Here is a 12896-nt window from a genome sequence, read left to right on the forward strand (position 1 = left end):
AGGAGTTGCATAAGCTGCACGACTGCATACTCAACCTAAATGGGCATGCGACACCACTGATGTGTGTGTGCATGCGTGATAAGTCATCTGACTCCATGGAGGTCAGAAAATAAATATAGTCGCAAGACTTATCACGTGCGCACACACACATCAGTGATGTTGCATGCCCATTTAGGTTGAGTATGCAGCTCATGCAACTGAAAACCAAACTTTCATCATCTGGAACTAAATTTTCTGGATAATGCAGTTTAGTCACTATAAAAAAAAATGTGTTATTTAAGTTAAGGGGATAAAATGGGATATCAACCTCACCAGAAAAATAGCCATGTGGCTTTTCATCTTAGTTATAAGATGTATTATTATTTAATATTATATGTGACACCTTCAGAGAGTAAAGACTAATCATGGAAGGGTGCACTACTTCTACATCCAACTCACCATCTCTCATACTTGATCCTCCAACTACAACACACAACTAACATAAACAACCCAATGTCATCTAGCTCCTCCATTACAAATAGTAGTTTTTGTATGTAAATTACAAGTGTTTTCATGGCTGATTTGCCTGTAAGCAGGATGACACATCTTGAGTTTCCAGGAGAAAAAAAAAGGCAATCTCCACTAACCCACCTTCAGTTGAAAAAGCCCACATAAAGATTCCTCTTGTCATGACAAAAATCATACTCAAGCCTTTCCCAGTCACAAGGCACAGTTTCCTGTCATCCTTTCAGCAGCTGTATTATGGAAGCACTGAATAATACCATACTTTTTCTTATTTTTTTATTTCAGATTTCTGTTTAGCTTTTTCCCTTTTCAGTACTGAAGTACACTCATGACTGCTTTCTTCTTATATATTATTATTATTACCCAAGACCACATGGAGTAAAGGACTCATCTGGAAGCTCTTTTATCATACACACAGCTCATCACACCGTGCTTTAAACACTCAAATTTCTGCAGATGCCACACTCTCAGGCAAGGCATTCCAATCATTCACAACTCTGCATGAAAAAACCTGCTTCTCACTCCCCTATTCACACCTTCTTTATGCAGTTTCCAGGGATGACCTCTGGCTCTCACCTGATCTCACACTGTTTTCTGTAGAACCTCTCCAACATTGATCCTATAACAACCCTTACTAACTTGTAGGTGTTTATCATATCTCTCCTCTTTTTCCTGTCTGCCAGACTCTGCAAATTGCATTCCAGAGGTTAGAAACTACCTTAGTCAGTCGCCTCTGGACCCTTTCCAACATCTCTTTGTCCTTCTGAAAACCAGATGACTAAATCTGGGCACAATAGTTCATGTGTGGCCTAATCAAAGCCTTATACAATAGAACAAGAATACCATGTGGTGTAACATGGTATTAGTCCTGAACAGAAATATAAGTACCATTATTATTAGCTTTGCTCTTTTCTTCAAATTTTTGTAAAACATTTCCATATCATTCATTTCCTACTTTCCATACATCTTTAACAAAAGCTTGTTTTTCATTTTGTCAGTTGCTTTCTTTAATGACTCAGACTCTTACTTCTGCTCTAATGATAGTGTGAGCAGGATCGCAGGTGCAAATAAGTTGCACTTTTCTTTTTTCCCATTTTGAAATTAATTCTCATCACTCTACTTGAAACTGCCTGTCATTCAAGAAGTTTATCTTTGTATTTAGTGTTCAATGCTCTAGCTGTCTCTTCATTTTCCTTATTACCAGAACTTGAATAAATCATCTTATGGTTAATATTTAGAACTATATATTCTTCAGCTTATTAACCAGTGATTGATATATTTTTATAATTCCTCTGCTATCTCTGTCTTTTCCATCATTGCTTTTTATGTTGGTGATACTTGCCTCATTTCTGTTGAGTTTGAGGAGTTGTTCTAGTAGTTTCACTTTTTATCCTGGTTCCCTGACAAAAACAAAACAGTAAGGACTTTATTGAACTGAATGATGGTCCAGTTAGCATGGCATTTGATTATGTTGTACTAGCATGTATGGGTAGTTTAAGTCAATACAGAAAGTACAATTTGGTTAGCAAACTTCAGATTGCGGCCTTATTAGGTATCCACATGAATATTGAACAAATAACAGACTTCACCATATATAGGTGAGAATTGGACACTGAGTTAAAGCTCTGGTCAGTATCTCTTACTGGCCATGCAAAAGTCTCCTTTCAGTTTATTTGACTGATGTTTAAGTAGAGTTGCCAGAGTTTGGAAAACCAAATACAGGACATGGGTCACCCATGTCCCGTATTTGGTATTCTGAATACGGGACAATTTTGGTGAGTCCGAAAATATTATAGGAACAAGTTTGCTATTGAAATCATTAGATTTCATATCTTTCATATGATGATGCTTTATGCCATGAAATGCTATAGTTATTTTGGCAGCAATAAATTTTCTTTCATTGTTGGTAATTGGTTTTACAAAATAAGTATCAATACTTTTGGAACTGGAACTCAAAATGCTCAATTTGTGTTTCTGAGTGTTAACATCTTGTGTAATATCTGATCGTTCCCCATGTGCAATACTAAACGTTCGTCTACAGATTTTGCATTCATGTTTGTAGTTATCTTTTCCTTTTGCAATAACATTCAATTCTTTCAAATAATCATCGTTAAAAATGCACTTTCATTTTGGCATTGCTAAAGGCTTAAGGAAAGAAATGAAATTTAATTTAACTTTATATAATTAATAAAGAAAATTAATTTTACCTTTAATTATATATTTTATGTATTAACCAAATATCGCACATTCGAAAAAGCGAGTTATTGTTTTTTAATAATTATTGAAATAACATCCATGTACTGTACCAATACTGCACCATGTTCAAATAAGAACTGTTTGTAAATAAGCAAATGCAATATATCTGTACAGAATTATAAATAAAATGCTTATACTAAATTTTATTTATTTATTCATATGGAGTTTCCTTCCTTTTTTTCCCCCATCTCTAGTGGGGAAAGTTGAGCCCCCTCATGGGGGGGGTTAAGTATTTATGGCTGTAGATCCATGTGTGTTCACAGGGCCGGTTTGCCTACTTGCGCGATGAAAAACCCCAGATAAACTTGGGAGGACAATCCTGCTGTCCACGCCCAAGACTGGCTATCTTGGCTATGCCTAAGGAAGATCCTTAAGCTCCTCACGTCGGTGACAAGAATCGAACCCAGGACACTCCTTTCCTAGGCATATGGTTGCGAAGCGCAAAGCCACTAAGCTAACTGCACAAACCTTATACTAAATAAAAAGTGACCAATGAAAGGGACTGTCGGTGCCATAAACTGTAAACACAATTAATTTCCTCGAATTGTCAATTTTTATGGCTTACAAATCAATTTAAGTTGGATTATTCGAAAAGAATCTTGAAAATTATAATTGCTTAATATAATTATAAGTTTATCTTCTCATTAAAATACAGACATTAGGCTGTCCCTATAAGTACAATATGGGACAGCAACATTTAACTTACAATACGGGACTTCTGGCAAGCCTATGTTTAACCAACTCCTTTATGATTATCACATGAAACATTGAAAATGCTAAATATTTAATTTTTATAATCAGCTTTGATTATTACTTTCAAGCATTTGAAACTTCTATATGTGTCCATCCTATTTCATTATTTAACTATTTTTTTCTCTCTTTTTAATAGATATGTCTTACTGTTGGTAACAAGTCTGATGTATACTATCAAAATGTGGGTATTCGCACGGTACGCTTTACCGACACATTGTTTCTCATTAATGAAGTTCCATTTTACTTTGTGGGATTTGGAATGCACGAAGATTCCAATGTAAGTATTATATCTGTTAGGATATAATTAGCATTAATTACTTTTAACTTGCTTTTTAATTTATTTAAGTTAAACAAAACAAAACTATATTTTAAGGTGAAATATAGGAAAAACTAATCGCACTGTATGCACCTCTTTATTACCACCTTGGCACAGTAATGATTTAGGCAATGTTAACATCAGAATCTTTATTTAGATTTCTTAATCTCTCTTTCTTTCTCTTCCCCCCCCCCTCCTTCTCTTTATTTTGATCTCTTGATCTTTATCTCTTTATTTGTACATATGCCACAGTTAGTGCTTTCTTAAAGTTTTCTAAGTTTTCCTCCATCATGGAAGTAGGGTTTATTAATGAAGTATCAAACATATTTTCCCAGTAAATGGGAAAACAGAAATGCATCCATAATTTATCATTGGGAAAAAAAAAAAAACCTTGCCTTATTACTAACCATTCTCTTTCTTACAAATAGTTGTCTATCATGAATATCAGTTCAGTATTACCAAGTATAAGAGTATGCATTTTGGAAGGAGGACATTGCAGGCATAATATGATATGAAAGTGCAGAAACAAGTAACTAAGATAACTGGTCTTTGGAATTGTATACACAAAGAGAGATTGAGGAAATATTATTATTATTATTATTATTATTCAGGCCTCCAAGGAGTCAAAGACTCATCGAGGGAGGTCCTTCCTAAGACATCAAGTCTGTCAAGACTCATCGAGGGGAGGTCCCCCCCCCCTGAGAAACACAAAGTTTATCATACCACTCCTTAAACTCACTGACCGTTCTCGCTCCCACCACTCCATCAGGCAATGCATTCCACGGCTCAACCACCCTCCACACAAAGAAACCACTCCTTACCCTCTTGCTCACAGTTTCCTTTCGTAACTTCCAGGGATGGCCTCTTGTCATCACTCCTTCCCGCTAATCAACCAAGCGAAAGAACTCCCCAGTGTCAACCCTGTAACCACCTCTCAACAGTTTAAAAGTCTCAATCATATCACCTCTCCTTCTTCTATCCACCAAACCCTGCAGTCCACATTCTCTCAGCCGATCCTCATAACTATCCTTGTACAGTCCTGAAACCATCTTTGTCATCCGTCTTTGTATCCTTTTCACAGTTAATTTATCCCCTTCAAATCCTGGGGACCAAATCTGAGAACAATAGTCCAAGTGTGGTCTGATCAGAGACTTATACAATGGAATGATAACCCTCTTATCTCTGTAGGTCAGTGTCCTTCTCATAATAGCAGCAATCCTCTGTGTTACCTTCCCCACCTTTGCAATATGTCCCCTAAATTTCAGGTTTCTATCAATCATCAACCCCAGATCTCTTGTCTTCCCTACTTCCTCCAGTATAACTCCTCCCACAGAGTATGCAGCATCCCATCGATGTGTCCCAAACCTCAAAACCTTACATTTTGCTGCATTAAACTGACGTCCCCCATTCATTTGCCCATCTATCTAGCTTATTTAAATCCTCTTGCAGGGCTACCACATCTGCACTATTACTAATAATCCTTCCCAGCTTCGCATCATCCGCAAACAACTGAATATTCCCCTGCAATCCACTGGCTATGTCATTGATATAAAGGTTAAACAATATAGGTCCTAGTACTGAGCCCTGTGGGACCCCACTTGTAACCCTCTGCCTCCTGGAAACTGCTCCATCATACACAACTCTCTGATACCTATCAGACAGCCAATCCTGAATCCAGTTGACCAATCTGACATCCAGACCCATGTGCTGCAACTTGAATATCAGCTTATCATGTGGCACCCTGTCAAATGCCTTCGCCAAGTCTAAGAAAATTGCAGTATATGCCTTTCCCTCATCTAATGTTCTTGTAACTTTATTATAAAAAGCTAGCATATTGCTAAAACAAGAGCGTCCTTTCACAAATCCATGTTGATTCTCACAGATAACATTACCCTCATCTGCCCAATGCTGTACATGGTCCCTCACTACTTTCTCCAAGATCTTAACAACTACTGATGACACACAGGCTGGCCTATAATTAGACACTTCCAGTCTGTTACCACCCTTATGCAATGGCACTATCTTACCTTCCTTCCATTCCCTAGGCACCTTTGCCAAAGCCAGACTTTCATTGAAAAGCCACGTTAAAGGTACTGTCAATTCCCTAGCACATTCTCTCAAAACTCATGGCGAAATACCATCCAGTCCCACAGCTTTACCGACATCCAGAGTACTCAGTATCTGAAACACACTCTCCTCCTGTACCTCCAGACCTCGTACCAGTCCTATCCCTCTAGCATTAGAACTGACTCCTCTAGGATGAAATACTCCAATAAAGTGTTCATTGAACAATTCCACTATGTCCTCTGCATCAGTCACTCTATTCCTATTTTTATCCCACAATATCATTCTTACACAGTCATTTCTCCTCCTACTGGCCACATAGCTAAAAAAATTCCCTAGGATTTTCTTTGGATCTTAGGGCCAATCTCTTCTCATATTCCAGTTTCGCTTTCCTTACCACACTAGTCACTCTTCTGGCCTGTGTCTTATATTCCTCATGCATCTCTTCACCTGTCTCCTTATATCTCTTCCATAGCCTCTTTTTCGCATGCAATTCCTGTTTAATATTGTTTGTCATCCACTTTACTCCAAATTGCGTCCTCTTCTTCACTTGTGGTATACAACTTACCATTGCTGATAACAAATATTCTTTCACAATTTCCCACGCACTGGTGACATCCCGGCCTTCCAATTCCTCCCTCCATGAAACTTCCTGAAGTTGACGTCTAAGACTATTATAATCACCTGCCTTATAATTCCACATAAGTTCCTGTCTCTTTGATACTCCTGCATGTCTATTCATTTTCCAAGTCAACACCATATGGTCACTCTCTCCAACTGGTGGGAGAGACGTCAACTCAGTTATTATCAACTCTTCTGATGCTATAACCAAATCCAAAATTTTTGAACCTCTTGTTCCCTCTGTTACATGTTGCCTAAGACATTTGTCCCTCAAGAATTCTAGAAATTCCATTCCCCTATTGTTACATGCATCTTCCTCTCTCCAATTTATACTACTGAAGTTAAAATCTCCCATAACAATCATTCTTCTTGCACTTGCCAAACTTAGCTGTCTAAACATCTCCTGATCCCCATCCTCTGTGCTCCTTGGTCTGTAGCAACATCCCACTAAATATCCTGTCTTGCCTACCTCTACCTCACACCATACGCTCTCAAAATCATTTGTCTCACTTCCTTCCAAATTCTCCACTCTTAGAGGACATAGGTCATCATTTATCATAAGCAGCACCCCACCACCACGCTTTCCCCTCCTATCCTGACGAAAAATGCTATACCCAGCGACTTCTATTCCTGTTTTTATATCCTCTTCTGTCAACCACGTCTCAGTGATCGCAATAATTTTTGGCCAGGCTGATGCTATCTGCGCCACCAATTCCTCTCCCTTATTCCGGATACTCCTGGCATTAGTATACTGCATATAAATGCCATTGTTTCTATACCCAGCATTATCCCTTCTAGACTCCACTGGGCTCAGTGTTACCTGACATTGTCTCCCTTCTCCCAAGTATCCATTCCCACAAGAGGCCACCCCTGCTATCATCCTCCCTGGGACACACTGACTCGTTCAGAACAGCAATCTCTCCAGATGCCTATGTCCTTCCTCATTCAAATGTAAACGGTCTCTCTCATACAACTCCTCTCTTTCCTCAAACGCACTCCAAGCATCCACATATACCAGTCCTCTCTTGTCACACATTCTCGCTATTATGCCATTCAATATCACCGCTCTTCTGCTCAGCTCATCATTATCATACCTAGGCAACACGCACACTATATTTCCTCTCTCTATCTTCTTCCGTACAGTCTCAAGCAAAAATCTCATATCTCTCGCTGCCCGACTTGCATTACCACTCAAGTCATTCGTTCCTACCATCACAATCATCTCATCCACCCTTTCACCTCTCTTAATTGCCATAGCCACCCTTTCTATTGTTCCTCCTGGCAAACACTCCTCATGCATCCTATCTTGAACACCACGGATCATTGAGTCGCCATTCATTATGCCTCTTACCATTCCCTCGCTCCTATTATTTCCATTCTCTCCTCTTCTTTCATTCCCATACCTCTCTCTTCTACTGTTTCCATTCTCTCCTCTTCTAGCACTCCCATACATCTCTCTCATTCCATCTCTCCTACCGTTTCCATTCTCTCCTCTTCTAGCACTTCCATATCTCTCTCTCATTCCGTCTCTCCTACTGTTTCCATCCTCTCATCCGCTAGCATTCCCATACCTCTCTCTCATTCCCTCTCTTCTACTGTTTCCATTCTCTCCTCTTCTAGCACCCCCATACCTCTCACTCATACTCCCTAAATTCTCTCTCTCTCCTACTCTGATTCGCCTTGCATTTATCTCTTCCATTCTCCTAATCTTATCTTTCATACTTCTGCTCTCATTCACAAGACATTCCACCTCCTCTTTCAACTCATCTATCTCCCTCTTCAGGTCAGTCACTCTTAATCTAAATTCACTCTCCCAAACAAAACCATCTCCTAAACTTCCACAGTCACTCACACCTTCCACACTATCAACTGTTATTTTCTCATTCTCTCCTATCATACTACTTGTCTTCCTACATTCATTCCCCGTTCCTGGACCAACAAAGTCGGATATCGATATATCTAATGTACTTATTTCCTCCAACTGCCTGCATTTTGCGCACATACGCTCTCCACTCTCTTTAACAAGCCACATATGTAATTCCCGAGACGCATACATGCCGCAAGTACTGCATGCCACAAAGTCCCTTATGATATTACTAATAATTGAGTTCCTAAATGGCGGAGGACTTGGCGTTACGCCACTTGCGACTGCTGCTGAATCCACCATCATTCCTTACTGCCGAGTAGCGTAATCTTTAATAATTATTCAATTAATAAATAAGAGGGAAAAAAAGTACAAACATCAGAACATTTAAGTACTAAGTATAATTAAATAAAATGAAATATAACTAAATACAGTAACTTAGCTTCGTTTTGTCTTCCACCGTTACGCGTTCGATTCCGACGGTACCAAAATATATTATATCGCGACAGCAACTAACTTCCAAAAAACAACCACTGAAGTACACTCGTATGCAGAGAAACAATTTAGCACTCAAAAACATAGAAAAACGGGGAAAAAAGTGGACTATTCACCGATTAAAAATCGCTTTCTTCTGCACAGCTCAAATTCACCGCCACGTGCTACGGCGACGCTAGCGCCACCCAAATATGGTCTTTAAAGTTTGAGGAATAGATGGAGGAGAGCAGATATGATTAAAACACACACAAGTTAGTAAAGAAATCTTATGGTATAGACACAAATGAGAAAATTTTCAACTTAAGGTTAGTGGAGTTAGATGGCTGGGAGTGTGGTTAAGAAGCAGTTGAGGTCCAGGTTCTTCCTGTGACATGTATAGTGAGTTTATGAAATAAGTTACTATTAGATGCTGTGAGCATGTCTTCACTGAATGTTTGAAACATATAGTAGATATTTAAGTGTCAGTGTCTAAATGGGCCTTTCTTGATGAGTCCTTGGACTCCCTTCAGGAGAAGTCCCTAAAAATGCATGTTTGGTATCTAGAGCAGGGTTTCCTGATTATGAAAAATAAACAATTAAAAAAATGGTAAAAAAAATCCTTAGTTCACCTGTGGTACTAATGTACTGTATGTTAACAAGCCTTTTTATGGGTTTGAGTGACAAAAAAAAAAAAAAGAAAATGAAACTTGGTGCCCTTGAAGTGCTCAAGGGCACATGGTTTAAAGTAACTGTGGGAGGAATAGTTCTGTGAAGGAACCTAACACAGGATTATGGCTGTCACTAAGAGTGTGTGAGTGAGAGTTGGAAGAGTCATTGAGTATTTAGGTTTGTAAATATAAGATTTACATTAGATTATTTGTTTATAACAAATACTTCTGTATCTCCTCTAGCTTAGTCAGTGGAATTGTAAAAGGGAAGTCAGTTGGAGTTGTAGACACGAAGGTCACCTAAGATGACAACTTTACGATTTGGGTAATTGGATTGCAGAAAGTCGAGCTTTAAGACTAAGAAATTGAAGTCTGAGTGGGTTTTGGACATTAGAAAGTGGTAAATGCTAAATACTGCAGATGTTATTACAGAATTTTCAGTATTGAGATCACATGTTTTCAGACAAATAAGTTTAATGAATAAATAGTATAACCCTATGTTAATTTTTGCAAGTCATCAGACTTACATCATTTGGGGTACTAACAAAGGAAAGGTCAAGAAAGCATTAAGCCAGAGAAGATCAAAAGCAGAATACTAACAAGTAACAAAGACATAGGTGTTATCCTTGTGGCAGAAAAAGAAATTAGAGAATAATTTGGACATTTAATGTTGACTGTGATTATTATAGCTGCAATTATTTTCTGTCAAATATCAGTATGGTCTTAAATGTCTATAAGTGATGATGATGATTTATGTTAGCATTTATTATTATTATTATTATTATTCTAAGACCTCATGGAGCCAGACTCATCTAGGAGGTCCTTTTAGGGATGACCTCTTTTTCTTCCCTGAGCTCCCACCATTTTATGAAAAACCTCTTCAACATTGATCCTATAACATCCCTTATCCCTTACCAAATTGTACAACCCTATCATATCATTCCGTTTCCTCCTAGACTCTGTAAATTGCATCTTCTAAACCTTTCCTCATGTTCAACATTCCATAGATCAGAAACTACCTTTCATTTGCCTTTGGACCATTTCCAACATATCTTCATCCTTTTGAAAACCAGGTGACCAAATCTGTTCACAGTAGTGACCATGTGTGGCCCAATCAAAGCCTTATTCAATGGAACAAGAATATCCTTACTTCTACAAGTCAGTGTCCTCTGCATCATTCTCAGAATTCTTTGTTGTCCTCACAATTTTGGCAATGTGTCCCCTAAAGTTCAGATCCTTATGCACTATCACCCCAAGATCTCTTATTTCCTCCATCTCCAACAACATATCTCCACCAAGCATAAATTCTTCATCCCATCTTTGTTTCCCAAATTTTAAAACCTTACATTTTGCAACATTGAACTGGCATCCCCACTCCTATGCCAATTTACTCAATCTATTCAAGTCTTCTTAAGGCCACAACATCTTTACTCTTCATGGTTCATCCCAATACATACATACATACATACATATTTATTCCACAGATGTTGGTAAAGTGGATGTGAACGTCTTCTTATGGTAGTTTTTAGAGTTATTTATTGATTTGCTAATGGTACTTTGTTTTAATTTGTAATTTTTGATGGAGTTTGTTTTTGAGGGATTTTTTTTTTGAATTGCAGTGACACTATGATTGTGTTTTGGTTTGATTTGATAATAGTTGAACAGAGAGTATGCATGTACAGTGAGAAGCTATATTCTTGTTGGATGTGTTAACCATACAGAGGGCAATTTGCCATAATATAGCATGATCTCAGGAAGGCATCCCGTTACCCAGGCACAGTTTAGTAGAGGATATTGCAATAGGATTATGTCAGTTGATTGGAAAGTCTCATTATATTAGGTTTGGACCCATGCAATATTGGAAGTTGCCTGTGAAACTGTTTTACTCCTGTACTTTATAAATAGTTTTGGGTCTCTTAAGTATGCTTGACATGTCTTTTGAAGGGTATCACTGCTACGTCTTCTGTAGACTAAACAATGCATTAGCCACTTCAGGCCACCAACAAGCAGAGCAGTTTCATTGGATGATGGTCAGTTATGGCATAGCAAGTCCAGTTGCTATTTTTCCGATTAAGTGATACACAATAAAAGCCTCTCCCTATGAACTTCACATCCTTGTGGTGTGTGTAGCCTTTCACAAAAGGGACTTAGTCAACTAAGAACCAAAGTCCCTTTTGTGAAAGGCTACACACACACACACACACATACCACAAGAATGTGAAGTTCATAGGGAGAGGCTTTTATTGTGCATCACCTACCCATTATAGGACATGTTTCTAGTGATTATGCCATTAAAAATAACTTATGATTGTTTATTTCTTTAAAAGAAAACATTAAGATTTTGGCAGTAACTTACAATTTGCTCGTTACCAAGTATTACGAAAGAAAAAATTCCTTTGAGTTAAATTGGTGAATAATAAAAATGTACATATTTAAATAGTTTTATCTTTGTAATCTTATTTGAAGTACAAAATGAAATTTTGATAGCATTTATGGTTATGATCTTAAATATTATCTATTTTTATATTAAATTTTATACTATATCATCATCATCATCAAATTCCTGCCATGTACCCTCAAGGGATGTACAGGATATGATAGTACTACATGAAAAAAATTACATCATTACTAACTTCCTATCTACAATTTTCCTCCAAATCAGTCCGTTACTTGTCAAGACTCCAACATTATCGGATCTTTTTATTACTATTATTACTATTATTACGGGCAACTCCAGGGAGTCATTGGACTCATCGAGGGAGGCCCCAAATCATATTCATCACAACTATTTGACATTCATACAGTATCTATCATACCTCGCCTTAAACTCATTCACTGTCACAGCATCCACCACAGACTCTGGGAGCGCATTCCACTCATTCACTACTCTAAAAGTAAAGAACCCAGCTCAATCTTATATTTCTATCATCTAAGCCACCTTGTACCGTATCAATCCACCTATATCTTGGTCTTCCTCTGGGTCGTTTCTCTGCCAACCTGGCAGAGAACACTTGTTTTGCTAATCTTTCTTCGCCCATTCTGTTTAAGTGACCATACTACCTGAGATTAGCTCTGCTAACGCATTCCTTGATGCTGACAGTGTCAGGTTCTTTCCTAATAGCCTCGTTTTTAATATGATATTGCCATCGATGCCTATAATCTTTCTCAGGACTCTCATATCTGCTGTTTCTAGTCTTTGGTCAAGTGTTTTACTTCTGACCCAGCTCTCAGATCCATAAGTTAAAACTGGTTTGAACACTGTCTTGTATACAGCTAATTTAGTGTTCCTACTAATTTCTCTCTCATTCCATATGAATTTATTCAATTGACTTCCTACCATACCAGCTTTGCTGATTCTGTTGTCTATTTCTATATT

At 37.9% G+C, this 12896-nt stretch overlaps 1 protein-coding gene across 1 annotated transcript in view; it reads left to right on the forward strand.

Annotated features, from left to right (window-relative positions):
• LOC150095656 (beta-glucuronidase-like) overlaps positions 1-12896 on the forward strand; it is a 164722-nt gene that overhangs the window by 67422 nt on the left and 84404 nt on the right. The window contains exon 6 of the mRNA XM_090409691.1: positions 3650-3790. Within this exon, the coding sequence (XP_090265817.1) occupies positions 3650-3790 (141 nt within the window). The remainder of the gene's footprint in view (positions 1-3649; positions 3791-12896) is intronic.

This window comes from Typopeltis vanoorti, chromosome 20, assembly GCF_054136105.1.
Source record: "Typopeltis vanoorti isolate ZY-2024b chromosome 20, IOZ_Tvanoo_1.0, whole genome shotgun sequence".
NCBI lineage: Eukaryota > Metazoa > Arthropoda > Arachnida > Uropygi > Thelyphonidae > Typopeltis > Typopeltis vanoorti.